The sequence below is a fragment of the Cardiocondyla obscurior genome, linkage group LG08 (genome assembly GCF_019399895.1).
Source record: "Cardiocondyla obscurior isolate alpha-2009 linkage group LG08, Cobs3.1, whole genome shotgun sequence".
NCBI classification, from domain to species: domain Eukaryota; kingdom Metazoa; phylum Arthropoda; class Insecta; order Hymenoptera; family Formicidae; genus Cardiocondyla; species Cardiocondyla obscurior.
The window spans coordinates 1,602,374-1,621,670 of NC_091871.1; the positions used below are offsets into that span (position 1 = coordinate 1,602,374).

Consider the following 19,297-nt stretch of genomic DNA (forward strand, 5'->3'; position numbering starts at 1 on the left):
ATTTTTTTTTCAAAATAATGAGCCTAGAAACGGTAACGTCCTCACATGTGACTCTCATTCTATACTTATGACATTGATCTATTTCTCAATTTACTATTATTATTACTATTATTACACAATTATTATTCACAGATATACTTTCTATTACTTTACACCGTTAGGATCGATTAAGCCTAATTAAAATTACAAGAAAATGATCATCGAATCCTTTTTTATACGTTCGACTTTACGTGCAACGCGGCTGGATGCATGCTCAAGCGTTCTTTCTTCGAGCATCCGTCCCGGGATGCATTCCGATTCGATCTATCTCGCAGAAAACTAATTGAATCCCGAGCCCTCCCCGTCCCCCTCCCGGATGCGGGGTACCGCTTTCAAGAGATACCGTATCATCGCCGTGCACCGTACGTCAAGTTCACCCACTTCGGGCATCGATCGCCGATGCGGCGGCGGAAGGAGCCTCTCTCGCTTAGCATACGCGCTCATATCTGCCGACGGCGGGCGACGAGTGAAGGTTGTTCAACCCGGGCGGATCTCGCAACACCGTCAGGTATAACGGGTCCTAAGGCCCGCGCGCGCCGGCCAGGTGCGCTCCACCTTCGTTCGGCTCGCCTCCTCACGTTACCCTCTTCCGCGGCCCCCCAAGAACTTTCCGCGGCCGTCGCCAACCTGGGCAGGCCAGCGCGACTTGCCGGACAGCCAGTCAGCCGTGCACCATTGTCGAAAGATCGTCCGGGTAGTCGACACACGTTTCCCGATACTCTTCTTCGTTTCAGCCTACTTCGTTCGCGCGACGTCGGTTCGCTTTTTATCACTTTACACGAGTTTCGCGGCGCCCAGTTTAATAAACGGAGTCTATTCTAAGTATCCGAGTTCGTAATTTTCTGGTAGTATTTTTTTTTTTAATTTTTTTTGGTCCTGTTTTGTGACCGTCGAAGGATCGGAAAAATTCGCGCGGGTTCAGTGGTGCGTGGTTAAAGTCGCGACCCTCGGGTGTGTGCGGCGATTAATTTTGAAGTGACTCGATGCTTCATCAAGTTCATTGAGATTTTAGGTAAGACCTTTGATTTGATTTTATTCGATATTTGGGTTTTATACTTGATTTATTGATTAACATTTTATTTTCGCAAGTATATAATTATTTTAAACGCCGTTGTACGTAGAACAAAAAATTAATTATTCTTTCTCTTTTAGAAAAAAAACGTAAATAAGAATGTGATGCAGAAATGTGCAGAAAATATAAATAAAAATGTAGTTTGATATTTGCAATATCTTTAATAGAAGTTTCAATCAAATTGATCAGAGTTTCATCTTTGAATAACGTTTTTTTTTTTTCTTTCTTTTGGGAAAGCATTAATTACATTTTGTTGCAGTTATTTGAATAAATATCTACGTCTAGCCAAAGCGACATTATTTAAATTGGATGTAAAAGTGACATGACAAAACTAACGGGACTCTTTCGACTTTGTAATCAATTATGGATTCCGCATTTATAATATATTACATAACGGTTGTAAATCTTAATAAATGTGCGAGAACATCGTCTTATTGAGAAATGCAAATGGGATAATGTAACTAACGCAAAAATCAGCACCGCGTGCGTCTTCGGACTGCGATAGTGCTGATAAATTACACCTGTATCTATTTCATAGCACCGCAACTCACGGCTACTTCCTCGTAAAGAGTCCGCCGATCTTTTTTCTGGTTTCTATCGTTTTTCTTTTTTTTTCTTTGCATCATTACGTTACGTTACACTTGTTGAATCGTGTTATACGGACGTCTTACTACATTGTTTCATTAAACGATTAAAGATAATGGGAGCACTTATGGAATTTATACGCCACGCTCCAAAAGAGATTCGAAAATGGACACCTGAATTAGGATGACGACCCATTTTTACCAAATCAAACGTTAATCATCGAAAACAACATCTTTAATAATAATAACAAAAATTTTAAAGCTCGTTAATTTTATTTAATTAAAAAAAAAAAAAAACGTAACGTTTTAGTTTTTTTCGTCTCTCTTACTCTGTTTTATTTAATTATTAAATCTTTCACGCTTCAATAAAGCTGTTTCTCATTAAGAAATTAGCCGCCGCGTTCACCGTGATAACGAAGTAGCGATCGGTATTGTTATTAATGTGGGTTAAGTCAGATCCGTTGAATCGGCGACCACCGAGAAGCGCTTTTGCGCGAAAAACGACTGCATCGCGTCCGGAATTGATGCGATGATCTAAATCTAAACGATTGAGTACCAGGCATTTTTCATGCCTCATCTCGTTTCTTATCCGCCGCGATCTAATTCTGGCGACGACAGACGCTCGCCGGAGCACAAATCTGTTTGTTAAATAGCGTGTCTTTATTGCCGCGCGATCTTTTCCGCTGACGTTCAGCGTTCCGGAAACGGGGATCTTGTTCTTGCAACGATCGCGGGAATGTCACGAATAATCTTCGATAATTCCTTTTATTGGCCGCCAAAATCGGCTTAGAGATTGATACTATTCGAACCGTAATCTTTTTTTTTTTATTTGTCCGTATATGTTTAATTTGTTTTTAGTTAATAAAATTAGTTATCAAATGAGTTGAATCTGATTGGGAAGAATAGTTAGATTTTTCTGGAAGTGCATTTAGGTATGTCTTTACTAGAACGTTACGGAAAATCGCTACCGTGCTCGCCACTAGAAATAGTCAGTGCGTAAATAAAAAAAAAAAGAAGAAAAAAAAAAAGAAAAAGAACATAAATAATAATTATTATTATCATTGCGCACAACGGTTCTTTTCATTAAAAAGATAAACTCTATCGATTTTACCGAAACAAATTGCACCCGATTACAATTAAAATAATTTATTTTCGAAGAGTCTAATAGATATCTTACGCGACGTTTGTTCGTAATAGAACAATTAATAACTGTAATAACTTTAATTTCATGCTCGATAAACATGTCACTCAACTCATTCGAAGTTACGAGCGCCTCTGTAAAATTGTTTAAAACAGACTCTCGCCCGCGAGCGGTTTTTCTGGTTCGTGAAGAAACATTCAAATGGTTAACGGTACGCGGTCGGCTTGTAGAATTCACGCGTCGGTTTCTACGGCTATTCTACCGATGGAATAATGTCTTGCCGGGCTCCTCGGCGAGATGCATGACGCGCGGCGGCGTCACATACGGACGCCTGAAGAAGATCGACGCCCGCTTTAGTACCGTTAGCGGACACGAATATGAAAATGAAAAAATACAACGGTAAAAGTAAACCTCCGCGTGACAATCCGGCAAGTTTGTTCAGGAATTCCATCTGCGGTAGACGTTAATGTTGAAATTATGGCGCTTTTTCGAGCCGAGGTTGAAGTTAATGCAACGAAGCCTAGCCGCACACGAAAGCAACGTGAACTGTTTAATAATTTTCTGACATTCGACGGGTATTTGTTAGCTTCTTATATGTGGTACGGCGCTATTATTTAACGAGCTTGGAATAACCGCAACTTATAAAGTAAAACACTGCGCTATAGCTTTGTAAATCATATTGTTTTATGTTATTATGTATTACAGTATTTTATTATTTTTATTATATTTTTTGTCTTCATCTTAAGAGTTTAATCAAATAATTCCCACCCAAAGAAATAAAATATCGGAGTTTAAAAAGAGGAAGGTATTTGTCGTAGAAAAAAAAAAAAAAAAAGGAAAAGATATTTATATATCATGGTTTAAAGTTTACTATCTCTATCGGTTTTTATTTGTTAAATCCCTAGAATAATTAAACTATTTTCTGTCGAACAAAACCTATTGAAGATCTTTCGTTGTAATCGTGTTTCGATGTGGAATTTCAGACAAGTCTATCGTATATGCGACTCGCATTATAAAAAAAATCATGCGACTCACCGGTCGATGCGCAGCAGCGGAGTTATAGCTCGGATAATCCTGTAACAAACAAAAATAAAAATTAAATGTAGAGGCATTTAAATAATGTCCAAAGTAGAAAAAAATTAACGCGTCTCTAATAAATTTTTCAAGTAAAATCAAAATTTTATTGCTTCAACAAAATTTCAAACAGATTACATTTTTTTTAGAACTTTAAATTTCTTTTCTTTAATAATTAGTAAACTTTATTATTTTGATATTAAAGTGATCTTGCAAATCTGTTAAGTTTTTGCAAATAAAGAATGATTCTTACCTTAAAGTTGCTCCGCTGAAGCTTGATATCCATCCAGGACCTGCTCCTCCTCTCAGAACTCAGATCTCATGCATGGGTCACTCGCGAAATTCGCGGATGCGCGCCCGTTCGTTTTGTGCACTGAATTTATTCGCGCGACCCTGGCACGAAACTCTCGGTTTAAAAATGTATAAAAAGTCTCGATCGCCCGTATACTTGTTCGATATTCGCGAAACGACGAACCCCGACCGTGGTTCGTTTAAACGATTAATCAACGACGACGATAGCTGAACATCTCCCTTGGATTTTTCTTGAAACAAAACAAAACTTTTAAAAACGTAATGTGTCAAAGTAAAATATAATGTATTAAGGACATGAAAAATTAAATATAGTTAGTCAAAACCAAAATAATGCCCTGACAAATGCCTGCAAAATACCTGAAACTTATCATGAGTAACGCAAATTTTTTTATTAGCATTATTTTATATTTTAATTTTATTTACGCAATGTGGGACAGGATTATTTTATTTTATACAGCGGTATTTATATTATTTTTTATCAATAGAATAGATTCCCTATGATGGGTTAGTAAAAGAAAGTCATGCAACTAACTGTTGATCGATGCGCAGCAGCAGAGTTACAGCAATCCTGAAACACACAAATAAAAAAAAAATTAAATTGTAGAAGTATTGCAGAAATTATTGTCAAAAATTATTTAATAAAGTATACGTGCTTCTTAGTTTTTCAGTTCAACAATTAGAAACAAAATTATTTATTGTTCGAACAAGTTTTGAAGCGATTAAGTCTTTCTAAAATTTAAAACGTATTCTACTAATACTTATTAGACTTTATTATTTTTAATTTATATCAGACTGACAAAATTATCACGCTAAATAAATAAGAAATGTTAATTTTATACAAATAAAAATAATTCTCACCCCAGGGATGCTCTGCTGAAGCAGGATGCCTTCCTAAGGCCTCCTCCTCCTCTCAGAGTATCAAGCCAGGCCGTCCTTCTTAAATATTGGCAGCAATGATACATTGACTTTCCTTTCGAGTTTTATCTGGAACATAAAAAAACAATTTTAGTTAGTCGCGTCAGATAACAACTAGCTATCAGTAAATGTAAGCTATATTACGACGCGTTCTGACCTACGCTATGTTGAAGAGCGTTCGACCGGCCAGCAACGTAAGCAGCGCGCGAGAAACGCTCTATGTCGTACGAGAACACATACACCGCTCAAGGATACGTACGCAGCGCGAGAGACGCTCGACGTCGTACGAGAACACATACACCGCTCAAGGACACGTACGCAGCGCGAGAGACGCTCGACGTCGTACGAGAACACATACACCGCTCAAGGATACGTACGCAGCGCGAGAGACGCTCGACGTCGTACGAGAACACATACACGACTCAAGGACACGTACGCAGCGCGAGAGACGCTCGACGTCGTACGAGACACATACACGACTCAAGGACACGTACGCAGCGCGAGAGACGTTCGACGTCGTACGAGAACACATACACGATTCAAGGACACGTACGCAGCGCGAGAGACGCTCGACGTCGTACGAGAACACATACACCGCTCGAGGACACGTACGCAGCGCGAGGAATGTACGCAGCGCGAGCACGTGCGCCGTCCTTACCACCGACCTCTCCGTCGCTCGATTACTACGCACCGGTTAATCTCACGATTAATAGCACACAATTTTATGCAAGAGTAAAGATTAATCCTTACCTCAGGAATGCTCCGACGAAGACGATGCACTTTCTGGGTCTTCTCCTTCACCTCCTCCTTCTCCTTCTCCTCCTCTTCGTCCTCCTCTTCTCACAATGACCGGAATATCGGGCTGGATTTTTCCTCCGTACCAAAGTCATTCACGAATATTGTTCACAAATATTATCTAACATTTCTTGCCCGTTACTGTAACGTCACTTCCGAGGCAGCCCAACGAGACAATATCGACGACAAAGATATGCTGGCTGCTCCGGATTTTCATCTAGACAGACATAGAATAAAATTTGGTTAAATAGATATTTCTACAAGACAGTACAGTGAAAGAAATACTTTGTAATATGAACTAAATATATTACCAAACTAAAGAAATGTATAGGTCGAATATATAACGATTTAAAACTGCACGTGGTAGGTTATTATACTTATTCTCGCTTCACAAATGATCTACCGTAATAATCAGTAATTGGAAAAGCGAATTTGCGAGCACTGATAGTTCTAATATGAATTAGTGGCGCCGTTCATCGTGCGCAGAGCGAAATAATCCGAACACCGCGCGAACGCGTATACAGCTGGCGCCACCGAACAGAATGTAGTCGCGTATAAATGAGAATTTAACTTACTTTAAAGAAAGGTAATGTGATGATAGATACTCTCCGCATGCAGATCTTGGATGGGAAAAGGTGGTTTGCGTCTAAGGCTGCACTTGCGTTTATTAAATACGTATAATTTCCGACACGTCTTTCATACGTCCTACTAGGTTGAAGGCTGGTTGGGGACTGAGGGGAACATGATCGCTGCTCAGTGCAGCGCAGCGGCGCAATGGCTCGCACATGCGCCGTTCACACCAAGTACGCGAACGCTTCAACAACTTTGTACGTCTCAATTGCTATGCAATTTAACGCGTTATAAAACGTTATGTAAAATATTATCCAAATGTTAAAATCAATGTATCGTGAATCTGTAATGGATAGATGTCGCGGAACAGAGCAGTCACTAGTTGCTTCGAATCCGATGCTTTGATTGGTGCGCTGGTTGCGTACACGGATTCGTATATAAGGAACTGCATTTTTCGCCACTCTTCTTAGTTAAAAATTAGTGCGATCAGTGTCAACATGTCTCATCATTAGACTAACGTTTTTGAGGTTAGTTGCTCACAATATAAAAATGTACTACAGATATTGAATCAATTACATCATATTATATCCAATATTAATCAGACAGTAATCTAATGTATCGCGAGTCTGAAAGTATAATAGATTCGTCGCGATATTCGATAGATTAAATCAATTATTCATAGTTAACTTAATTAATCAAAAAATTAGTTAGAATATATATATAATATATATAATTACATTTAAAGGAACGGGATGCGAGTTAAATACGTTAAATATGAGTTTTGAGAAGGTTCTCATCTGCATTGTGAATGTAACGAGGAAAATTCTATAAATTTCATTGCGCAGATGAACGCTTAACTTACGTCAATGGCAAGGTAATGGTACTGTTCGCATTCTGCACGCATGGGCGATTGGAACAATCGGAAATGAGCATCGAATACGAATATGCTTTCGATCGAGACCTTAGTTGAGCAATCGGCCGATCAGAAATTCATGCCGCGCGTTTTGCGAAGAATTTCGGAGTCAACTGTCTCGGCAGTTGCGTCACCGCGCCGACCATAAGCGATGCATTTTAAGTCTTTAGACTGTTTTGACTGCCAAATTTAGTTATACGAAACAATATTTGAAGGAGGAAGTTACTTTCTTTTTGTTCTTTCTTACGTCTCTTATATTATTACGCAATCTAATGTTACTAATATTAATGAAAGCATTATCGTTATTACATTATTGCGCGTCGCCGAATTAACGTAAGAACAGCTGTCGAAACCTAAGTGCACGGTGCAGATACAAATTTTTGCAATGCAGTTGATGCGTGTCTGTCCTCATAAATATTAACGCAAGCGCGTCGCAGTTTTGCCGGTCGTAAAATTAAAACCTACGACTTCCGCGCGTTTGATCCACCTGCTTCCGACTGCTTTTTTCTTTTTCCTCGCGCAATCGCGTCTCTCGCGGTCGCGCAAGATCGTTTTTTCTTTAATTTATTTAAGGAAGCTCTCTTTTCCGTCAACTGGCTCTCTTCGGCGAGACGATACGAGATCTAGATTGCTGTTCGAGATCAGGTTCGGCGTTTGAGTGTAGGTCATCGTGTCGAGGACGGCCTCTATCTCCGCAAATCTCGTCTCGTCTCCTACCTCATTTTTATTAATTCCTCGTGCATCTTTAACAACGCAGTCACGGCGCTTGCAAATAAATTTAACGAAGTTTCTTCTCGACTTAAAAAATAAAATAAAATAAGAATAAAAATAAATAAATAAATGTTTTTTTTTTTTTCTGAAATTATTCTTGTGACTTTCTGTTCCAGTGCGAAAATGCGGATGCAGCTGCTGAAGATCGTGGTGGTCCTGCTGGTGGCTGGATCGGGGGACTCTAGGCCTCAGAATGGTGGGTATCCCGCGGGAGAATCCTAACACCGGCGATATTCGTTTCAAGTTGCGGCACGTTCGGAAGTGATTGGTGCAACGGAATGATTATTTAGCAATGAAACCGTGCGATGTGACAAGCTGGCGGCAGGAAGCGATTTTCTCAATGCGAAATTAATGCTCCCCTCGCGATGCAATTGCAGCCGGCGAACTGTGCTTATTCAATTGCAGATCTGTTATCATTTCGTATATCTTAATTACGTCGGCCGGGGCACGATCGAATAATGATTGGCGATTAGTAGATACGATCCACCGGCTTTGCGTTTGCAACAATGACGCTCAATTGCATTTCTCTCGTTCTGCGTGGTAACGAGTCGTTCGTTTCTTCATTCTTCAAAAGGATTGAATTCACGTTCAATGTTCCAATTACGGAGAAAACGCATACGGGGCATCAATCGCGTAATTGCTCAATAGCATCAATTGTTGTAGCGTGTCGGATAACAACTTGCCTTCTTTGTAAGGCCGCAATTACGCCGCTGTTTCTCGTGCGCCGAAGTTACCACCCTTATATTATCTTTCCTCGCAATACCGAATTTCTTAAGACGGAAGTGTTTAACTTGAGCCGATCGAATTTAAGGCATTGAGAAACTTTCGCGTGTTGCGGCAAAATAACAATTTAACGTTATATTTAATAAATTATTTTAATAAGACCTTGTTCGTTTTGATCGAAACAGAAAAAAAAACTCTTGCGGTCAAACGTCGTTTAAAACTTCTTCGCAATGTAAGACCTTTTTTTTTTTATTCTTTCAGGTGTGGACCACACGAAAACGATAGAGAACGACGCGGGATGGACAGGCATCCAAGTTTCGAGCAAGTCGCACGACATTGCTCGAGACGATAGCAGGTATACGGGGGCTTCCGGAAATAATAGAAAGTTGTATGTTACACGTTTCCGCGATAACAGCGACTCATCGAGCGACCGTAACACGGTCAATTTTGCTTTGAATCCTTCGGCGCGCACGTTCAGCGGTCGTCGCTCTAAAAGCGACGCCTGGACGGCGCCCGAACTTAGAATGATAAATGCACCTTCATATTTCTCAAGTACAGATATATTAGGTAGGTCTGAATTAGTTCAGAACGATAGGATGAGCCGGACAAGATCCAGGCCCAGTTTAAAATCCGTTCGCGCGAATTACTCCGCAAAAATTAGTCCCGGGAGTTTAGAGAGACCGAAGCCCGGAGCGATTTTTAATGACAATTCCGAATCGGTGGTCGTGAATCAAAGGAGATATTCGTACTCGACGGGAAATGATTATTTGGCAACTCGCGTGTTTGGTCTGGAGAGAACGAACGACGACATTTCCGTCGCGGTAGAAAATCGTCGAAGGCCGGGCACGAGTAGATTTGATTCAGTCGCGAATAATGGTATTCGTGGTGAGACGTCACGTTGGAAATTAGAACGAGGCGCTGATAAATCTTTTCCACCAACGGCAAAGGCGAATGCTCGGGATAATCCTCAAGCAGACGCTGCTGCTCGTTCTATTCACTTAAATTCTAATCATAATTTAATTTTAAATCGTAATTTAATTCGCAAAAATAAAGACTCGGCTTTGATTTCGCACGGGAGTTTGAAGTCGAGCGTCACCGCTGATTCTTCTCGCCACGTTGACGGCGACTCGCGCGGCGGTTTGAATAATTCAGAAAAATCGGCACACGGTACGAAGACGGTCTTGATTCCGAAATCCGAGGATGTTAATCGCCATCGACCATCTGCGTTCCCTAAGAACGCAGTCACGTCCCATAGAAACTTTGTCAAACTCCGCCATCAGTTCGTGCCTTCGAGTCGACAGAACACGAGCAACGCCGCGTTAAATATAAAATTGAAGAACAGCAACGATACCGGTTCGATCGGCGTTGAACTAAAACAGCCGGGAAAAAATCATTTCGCGCGAACACCTGCGAAGAAGCCTGTCGGTTCAAACAATCGCGCGACGTCTAGACCGACGAAGAATGGTCATTCTTCGTCCGCCCAGAAGTCGCCGAGTCAGGCAGCCAGCGGCGGGAATAAAATAGAAGAGTATAACGATACGACCGTGCCGTCTCAAGCGTACTTGAAAAACTGGCCTAACGAAGCGCTGCAGAACATCGAAGATTTATATAATTATAATAAATACACTTCGTCGCTGGAGGATTCAAGTCACGAGTCCGGTCTTTCGGATGCCGATGGAACGCCGATCCTGTCGGCGAACAATTATTTCGATCACGCGGATCCGATTCTCGACTCCAGCGTGAAGAAGATCATCCATTGGCTGAAGGTACCGACGATTATTCAAAACAGCACGCAGTTCATCGATCACAACGATAAGCCTGCTAAGCCAGTCCTCGAGTTGGTTTACGAGAATTTAGAACCAAATCGCCCGTTAAGCGTTCACGATAATTACGAGGCCGTCGTTCTTCAGGATACTCCGCAAGATGTCGAGAAAATAGGCCTTTACGAAAACTCTCCCATTAAGTGGCCGAACTCAGGTTTGGTCCCCGAATACGTGCCAGGGTCTTCAAGTTCCTCCGCTGCTTATTCCCCTTCGTGGTCCGACGTGGCGTCGTTGCGCAATAAGACGGTTTATAATCCCCTGACGCATGTGACTCAGAATACAGTCGTACATATCTTGAACAATGGCTCGAAAAAGCCGAATGTTACCGTGACAGAATTGAAGACGCCAGAAATAGACGCGCCAGTCGCTAATCAAGCAGCTTCTTCAAGTTTTTCAGATTCTTTGGCACAGCGACCCAACGTTCATTTAACGTTTACTTCTCCGAAGGATGAAGTTAAAGCGCCCTCGAAAGAGGAGACTAATTCCTCTTCGACTCACACGAATACGAACTGCCCGACGATCTTGATAAACACTTATACACGCGTGAACAATACGATTCAAAGCAAGGAAGGGTGCACCGATTTAAACATAATTGTCAATTCTCACGTTTCGAATACGAACGTATACACGCCGAGTGGCGTGTCGACGGAAGATCAGCAAGTTTCACTAGCGACGCAGACCTACGGGAGCGCAAGCGAAAGCGAAAAATACGCTGAAACGTTTACCGATCTGTCTCACGAAGATTCATTTAACAGTTACGTAACCGTATCGACTGGATTGTACGATTCCATCCCGCTCGAATCGCCGCGGCCGGATCAACAAAATTATTACGATACCCAGAAGAATCCTGACGAAATTTTAGATGCTGCACAATCCTCGGGACAGTCGACCTTAGAAGTATTTCAGGGCACTCAGATTAGCGTGTCTGGCCCGGACGTTCCGTTACCGGAAACGGAGGTGACGGCGATCCCCGCCGGACAGGCGGTCGACGGTTCCGCTGTCGATCCACCAGCTGCCGGTGGTCTCGGCTCCGTAGATCCTCCGGAATTGCCCGCGTACTTAGTTCAACCCGGCCCGATAAAGGGTCAGGCTAACAACGGTTTGGTGCCTGGTTCCTTGCAGCTGCCGAGTCTCTCTAGCCTACCCAGTATCGCCGTTAACCCCGGCAGTTTGTCGAGCGTTGCTAGTCCGTCTTCAGCCTCTTCGGGCTCGTCAGGTTCTTCGGGTTCCTCGGGATCGTTGTCCAACGACGACGACGACGACGACGACGACGATTTCTCGCCCGGCGGCGTGCTAAAATCTATAGCTTCGGTTTTCACGTACTTCTCTTTTATGAATCCATTAAGTTATGGCTTCTTCAGCCTCGCCGCGGCACCGTTCGCCGCGATGGCAGCCGGCATGCTCGGCGTGGCCGCAATCGTCTTCCCTTGGGCGATACCGAGCGTACTCGAGTTCGGCCGTTCCGACGAAAAGGCGAGTCTCGCGCCGAATTTCGGAGAGTTCGTAAGGCAAGCCGTATACAAGTACGATCGTCTGAATGAATGGAAGAGCAAACGTAGGAAGCGCAGAAGATGAATCGCGTTTTCAATCGATCCTATGACGCTTAATGTTCTTCGGATAAGTGAGAAAAGCCATGAAGCTTGCATGAAGCAAGTGCGCTCCTTCCTTTAAAGTTACTTTAATAGGGTAGAACTTGTAAGGTCGTTACAATGATTATTCGTACTGGATTGAAAATGATGCGTGGTTAGCAGAAAAGTATAGAGAGATAAGTAGCTAGACGATTAGGTTTGCTTTAAAACGTTACGTGGACACGCTGATGTGGCGCATATAATGATAATGCGGGATAATGCTACGGCATTTTTCATTCATTGACGATAAAGTTCGCTGTCTAGGTGGATGAAACAATTTTATATAACTATTCATAAATAAATATAACAATTAATAGCTTTTCACATCCGTCCTTTATCAATATAATTTGTGTTAAGCAATTAAAGTGCTTATATCGCAATATATTTTTGTATAACGTTTTAATAGCTTTACTTTTATGCCAAAAATAGCATCGTAGGAAAGTATTAATTATTTTTATATTTACACGAATAGGCCGATAGTGAAACTGTATTAATTTAATATTTTATTACGTAACTATATTAATAGTAATTAATAGCTAAAGTAATAATAGCAGTAGCTAATGCACGTTATGTTAATATTTATTCTTATTATTTATTATTATCACGTTAATGTGTAGCTTAAAGATAACTTTGCGCTTTTTTTTTATGGTATTGCATAACTATAAATTTTTTATATAGTATTAAAAAAAAAATGCTTCTGATCATAACGTCTTAACATTTTACCTTTCGAAGAATTATTCTGTTTACAATTTTATTTAACTAGAAAATTTGATATAAATTACAGGATTTTTATTGTGCAGTAAAACTGATGAGGGAAGGAATAATTTGTTAATTAGAATTATACTTATTCAAATGCTTGAAGAATTACGCGGTACAATATTACAATGTTTGGTCTGTTTAGAGATTATTTTCTTTCTTCTGTACTAGACTGCAGAATCTCCGGAATAAGCGTTTCTCGCTGTACTGGTGTTTTAACGTAATTAAATTTAACTTTGCAGCATTTCAGGGCATTAACAGTATTTGTGCCAACAAATGTAATGTTAATAAAACATTCAAAACAGAAGGTTAATATTTCATTACACGGTCATATAATTTTTTTTTTAAATATTTTTGTGTATTATTAAAAAAATATGTGTACTTACCTCTGCACCTTTATTCCTTCATGTCCTATTTCGTTATCGCCATAAAAAAAATATAAAGTTCCTTATAAAAAAAATTATTATTCAAAAAATATTAATTAGTAATTTTTGTTACATTATATGGTTTTGTTTGAACTTTATTACTTTCTTATTTTCTATTTAATTTGGTGCTTGATAGTGGTACCAAACTTTTATTACGAAAATCACGCCTTAATTATTGTACAAAAAAGGTAAGAATAATGTTCAGTAACATATAATCGTTAGGTATTTTTATTCCTATTATTTATTCAGCCATCTGCATATTTTTTAACAACCATTCGTACGTAAGGTTTCTATAAACATTATTCACAAAAAGATATTGATAAAATCTATTTGCGAGAAATAACAAAGAAAATCATGAGGAAAAGAAAATGAAAAAATATGCGTGTGACTTATTTTTTAAATATATAATTAAATAGAAATTATGATTTATATTATATCACAGTATGATATAATAATAAATTTAAATTTATTATTTTATTACTCCTCAGTAGAGAGGGTTATGACTGTTAACAATGTGAAACGGACACCACCAACCAGATTATGTAAATTTATTCTAATTAAGTTTTTAAACAAGCGAATTGGTGTCTGTTTTACGCAATTCCACAAAAAAATCTAATGATAAAATTTTATTTCAGCAAACAAGTAAACAACACCCACCGTGATTTGAAGGATCTGCAGTACATGGATCAATCTCTGAGAACCGTCGCTACTCAACTGCTCAACGTTACAAATCCGGATGGTGTCATCAAGGTGAATAGCAACGAGCTCATCAAGGCCGAGCACGGCGCGTCGACCACACCGAAATCGCTTGACAAGAACACGCCTCCATTGATAAGAGATGTTAGCTCGGAGATCAATTTGGAGCCCGTAGGCGTGAGTTACGGCCGACCGATCAATTCTAAATTCAGCTACTTCGAGGCAAGTCACCCGGGTCAAGCGATGGCGATGACGGAGGAAGAGCTCGAGCGGGAGATGAGTACGACGAGATTAATTACCGCTTACAAAAATCCGACGACCACAGGTGGTATCTCGACTTGGATTTTGCTAAATCCGCCGACCACGACCGCGAAGAGCGCCGAGGTCGAGAAGATGAAGACGCAGCAGCCGTTCCAGACGGAGGTACGGCTGACAGTGAGACCGAGCTCGACAGCCGAAAAAATGGAGACTCTACCGCAGCCTGAAAAAATCACGGAGAAGAGCACGTCGCAGTTGACTCCCGTAATAACCACCGAAAAAGTGACCGTGATCACGAAAAAACCGACTTCCACGACAGTCAAGAAGACCACGACGACCACTTCGAAACCGGAAAAAATTACTTCAGATTTGGGAAAAACAGAGTCGTCGAGCACGACGTTGAAAGTGATTCGCACGACGACAACCAGCACCACGACGACGAGCGATGGAACAGCGACGTTGACGACCGTTCTCACCACGAAGAAGTCTCAACCACCGCGAACTTCTTCTAAACCGAAAGTCACCACGCCGAGAACGACTTCGCAGTCTAAACCGTCGACGACGAAGACGACGACGGCGAAGCCGAACCAGTCGCAGCAGACGTCGAAGCCGACTAGACCGAAGCCGATGAGGAAAACCACGGTCAAATCTGAGACAGCGAAGAAGAACGAGACTACCGCGTCAACGGGAAAGATCGAAAAAGTGACTTTCAAACCAGTTCCGATAATTACGACTCCGCAGAACAAGCAGGAGAACACCGAGCGGCCAATGTTCGTTACGAAAATAAAAGCATCGGTGCTTATGGATACTCAGAAGACCACTGCACTTCCAACTACCATCACGACCACCTTAAGCGACAGTACCACGTTCAGCTCGAATTTATTTAACGCAGATCTTGTGGAGATACCGGTGAAATCGAAGCCAAACGACACGAAACCGAACAACATTTTAAAAGTCCAGCTGAAGAAGCCCGTGGACGAGACCACGCATATCGAGATAGAGCCGATCAAAGTAAACGCGCCGATCTTGAAGATTGAAAAGGTCGACAAGAATAAAATGGACGAGATCGTGATGAAAGACACGGACGATCTAAACAATTCTAAAATAGATCTGAAATTCGATTTTAATCCGGAACTGACCAGAATTAACGTTGAAACGCAAACGGAAGCGGCGACGTCAACAACCGACACGCCAGCGACAACCACGAAACGTCCGAGGCACAACTCGAAGAGGAAGAAAAATAAAACTCGCAGGCGCAAGCCTAGGCCGACCTCGCGGCCAAGTACGACGGTCGCAATGGTTCCTGTAGAAACGAGCGAAAGTGTTAATGATTCTTACGTGGATAACGAGATTCAAGAATCGAAGATCGAACCCGAGACGAAGATCGCGACGAATTCAACGAAAACCAAGAAGAAGCAGCCGCAGAAAGGGATCAGCACTCAGATTTACAACTTTCTGAGTCGCGAAGTGATGCCAAGCTTCGGCGTTATGTCTTTAGTAGGTTTGGGCCTCGGTCTCGCGTCGTACTTCTTGTATCCCTTCGGCGGTACGATCTCCCGCAGAAACTACGACGTAGAGCCGAATTATAAATACAATGTGGACGAATACGGCGGTAATTACGGACAGAGCGAGGAGGAAATGCTGTCCAAGGTATTTCAGGGTATGACGAATAACTACGAGAATAAATATCCGGCAGAGAAAGACAGCTACAACAACAACTACTATCATTATCAGAATTACGACGGCCCGTACAACGCACAAACGACGAAAAAAGCAGATTCGAGATATCCTTCGGTGTCGACGTCTCCCATTTATAAAACAGCGGAGAACACTCAGTCCGCGGTAAAGTATCGAAATACAGACTTTCGATACCCTGAAGCGCAGACCACTCCGGTTTATTACGACCGCAAGCGTCCGGATCAGCCGGCGGAAGTCGGAACGAGTTCGGCGGCGAATCGACAATTCGTCGTTGGCAACGTGCCCAAGGAGTATCCGTTCGATGTTAAAGTGTCAAATTTGCCGGTAGAAAACATTAAAGGAGTTAGCCACATGTCCACGGAGGTTGGACAGACTCAATTCGAAAGAGACGTTGCGCAGGGTAACTTTGATTTCCCGAACGCAGCCGCTTTGCACAGTTACGGCCATCTGGCAGCGTCAACTGCCCGACCGGACGATGGATACGAGGAGATAGAGATAACGCCGACCGCAGTTGCCGTTGAGCACGGACCGCGATCCTTGAGAATCAAGCGCGACGTTAATGAGCCCGAGGGTCGAAGATCGAGATCAAAACGGGAATCAGTAATACAGATAATACCATCAAAGCGCGAGCTGGAAGAAGAGCGCGAGGAAATAGAGAAGGAAGAAGATTTGAGCAATGAAATTTTGGACATTATCGATTCGGCTCTGCCGGGTGGCGGTAAGCCGCACAAACGAGGCAGCATTGACAACAACGAAGTGGATGATCTCGAAGGGCATAAGAGAAAAGAAGAAGCTCATACAAAAATAGTCACCTCAAAACCTTTTGTGGAACATATGGAAGACACGACGCAGATCCCAGTAATTTCCACGATCGTTGAAAAAGCGAACGACGGCGGTGCCAGTGACCCTTCGGAAAATTCTGATAAGAATATCACGCATCCCGCGGACTCAAAAACGCCCGAAGTGACGACCGTCGAGTGGTTCGACAGTTCGACGACGAAGCCCGCGGAGGGCTTCAGCCTCTTGAATTTTGTAAAGAAAGTTGCCGAGATCAAGTTTAGATTAGGTCTGACGATTTTGAAACACGCCAGCGAGGGCTTCGCGCGGTATCTTGGGCACGTGCAAAAAAGAATCAACGGCGAGGAATGATCGGGTGGAAGAAGAAAATATCTGGGAGAGGCAATGACGGAAGTTCTTGCGTCGCGTGACGATTTTCAATTTCATGGCGTAATATGGCAGACACGCGGTAGATAACGGCAACGAGCCACGTAACCGGCGACCGTAGTCCCGGGTAACGGTAGTCGGCGAATGCGAAAATAAAAAAAAAATAAAAAAACCGACTCCCCCGCGGTCAATTTGTAACGCGACATAATGCGCGATCGTCCTTTCACCTAGAAAGCCAAAACGATGATGGGGAGCGTGGACTACTGTTACGATCACGGCGTCGTCTTTACGGAATCGCGAATAAGAAACGTGTATTTCTTTACAAGATTATTCTCGATACTTGTGCGAGGGGATGAATAATCGACGACGGTTTCAATCAACATGATTTCAACACATTGTTCAAAAGCAACCTCACTCAAATAATACAAGTGTCTTAATCTTTAGTCTTCGGGTTCTGATAAACGTGCGCGGAATGCATCTCGACACGCGATGTATGTAACGTGATAAGATGCATTCCAGGGATACTTTACCGAAATCAGGACGATCGAAATAACCGCGGGATTGGTGAGGGGTTTCAAGAGATTTTTCACTCTTTCTCTCTCTTTTTTCCTTTCTCTCTATCTCTCTTTTTCACTTCCACACGCAAGATAGATCGGACCTTTATAGAAAGTTTTTTTTTTTTTTAAGATTCTTTCTACAATAGTTTGGTATATGCGCGCTGCTCTTTTACCCTCTCGCTCGTGAGCGAGCGAAGACGTGTGGTGAAGCCGATTGCTAAGCAGCTTATACTGCGAAGTACGCTATATAACTTAATAAATAAAACGAGCTGGACGAATAAATAAATAAATAGATAAGTATGCAAACTCTCTATGTAATACCCTGACATGCGCTATGTGAATAAATATTGGAGAACGTGGACGCCTGTATTTTTTTTTTTTTTTTTTTTTTTTTTCACGCGGCATCGGTCTCTGAAGCGGAGAGTTTACTTCGTACGTCTAGGAGGCAAGAAACCTTCCGAACGGCCTGTAACGCTTTAACCACAGGGTCGTAAACGAGCGCGAGTTCGACCATTTACGACACGTGATTTAATTTGTTGAACAAAACGCGTCTATCGCGTTGCAAGATAGATTGAAATTTTACATCCGCCGACGACGTTTTGGTCGAACGTAAAATATAGGCAACTAATTGTTTTTGTGAACAATGAGAAAAAAAAAACGAAATGAATTTGAACACAGTAATCCAAAGCGACGAAGAAGTAACAAAGTAGCGCTCAGAAATAGATTTGTTTTTTTTTCCTTTTTATCGCAATTAGGACGACCCTTAACTTCGCGCTTTATCCGGCGACCACTATAACAGCAACAGGTGACGCTAAATCGATCGTGCTTTATACACCTGTTTGTACGAATAGGGATACATTGATTATTCAAATACGTATTCAGCATTAATACGCTGTTTATAGCCTAACTGATTAATATAACGCAATCTCGCAAAATGCAAAATGGTTTACGAAATATAGTCGCCTGACTTTACATGAATTAACATGCAATTGAATTAATACGATCCAATTTAAGAAAAAAAAAATCCTAATTACGCAAACAGTGGCAGCTGGCGCGAAACCACTTCTATTCTAGGACCCGCAATGTTTTATCCTGCGTCTCAACGTAATTCGCACGCGTGTGCTGCGTTTACAATCGTTCGCCACCCTAACGAGTTCCTCGAACGAATTCGGCTATGTTAATTTCTACGGTCCTAATGGTCTTCTTAATTGAACGTTATATTCCTTCGTGAGCCTACGCAGATCGTTGCTCGGCTCGTGTTCCATCAGTCTCAGATCTCTTTTTCGACGACCCAACATCATCGGTATCATCATCGCCATTGTCGCTGGAAGCATACCTGTTGGATGGAGAAAATGGTAAATTTTGTGAACGACAAATTTAATT

General features: G+C 41.8%; 3 protein-coding genes and 1 long non-coding RNA gene across 6 annotated transcripts in view; 2 read left to right on the top strand and 2 right to left on the bottom strand.

Moving 5' to 3' along the window:
* The first annotated feature begins 722 nt into the window (after positions 1 to 722).
* Positions 723 to 18,268, top strand: LOC139104941 (proteoglycan 4). 2 transcript variants are annotated; one of them, XM_070660736.1, is made up of 4 exons: positions 723 to 1,051; positions 8,303 to 8,382; positions 9,171 to 9,264; positions 14,177 to 18,268. In XM_070660736.1, the coding sequence occupies exons 2-4, from the start codon at positions 8,310 to 8,312 to the stop codon at positions 17,340 to 17,342; spliced, it is 3,333 nt and encodes a 1,110-aa protein (XP_070516837.1). In that variant the 5' UTR covers positions 723 to 1,051; positions 8,303 to 8,309; the 3' UTR covers positions 17,343 to 18,268. The 2 variants fall into 2 exon arrangements, with proteins under 2 accessions (XP_070516837.1, XP_070516838.1); XM_070660737.1 differs by lacking the exon at positions 723 to 1,051 and adding an exon at positions 6,603 to 7,029.
* Positions 2,829 to 5,590, bottom strand: LOC139104970 (uncharacterized). Its single transcript, XR_011546107.1, has 3 exons — positions 5,081 to 5,590; positions 4,164 to 4,790; positions 2,829 to 3,910 (listed from the first exon to the last, which is right to left on the bottom strand). It is a non-coding gene; the product is annotated as an uncharacterized lncRNA (long non-coding RNA).
* Positions 9,273 to 12,307, top strand: LOC139104796 (uncharacterized). The gene has a single exon (XM_070660507.1). The coding sequence runs from the start codon at positions 9,434 to 9,436 to the stop codon at positions 12,305 to 12,307; it is 2,874 nt and encodes a 957-aa protein (XP_070516608.1). The 5' UTR covers positions 9,273 to 9,433.
* Positions 18,254 to 19,297, bottom strand: part of LOC139104946 (uncharacterized) — a 50,002-nt gene continuing 48,958 nt past the window's right edge. For both annotated transcript variants that reach the window (XM_070660745.1, XM_070660744.1), the window contains exon 7: positions 18,254 to 19,250. In XM_070660745.1, coding sequence (XP_070516846.1) covers positions 19,148 to 19,250 — 103 coding nt within the window. In that variant the 3' untranslated portion in view covers positions 18,254 to 19,147. The remainder of the gene's footprint in view (positions 19,251 to 19,297) is intronic.

Excerpts from the sequence above, each read along its gene's own strand:
- LOC139104941 (XM_070660736.1), top strand. The coding sequence starts at position 8,310 with ATGCGGATGCAGCTGCTGAAGATCGTGGTGGTCCTGCTGGTGGCTGGA. Across the intron at positions 8,383-9,170 it reads GGACTCTAGGCCTCAGAATG|GTGTGGACCACACGAAAACG; the intron begins GTGGGTATCCCG and ends TTATTCTTTCAG. Across the intron at positions 9,265-14,176 it reads ATTGCTCGAGACGATAGCAG|CAAACAAGTAAACAACACCC; the intron begins GTATACGGGGGC and ends ATTTTATTTCAG.
- LOC139104796 (XM_070660507.1), top strand. The coding sequence starts at position 9,434 with ATGATAAATGCACCTTCATATTTCTCAAGTACAGATATATTAGGTAGG.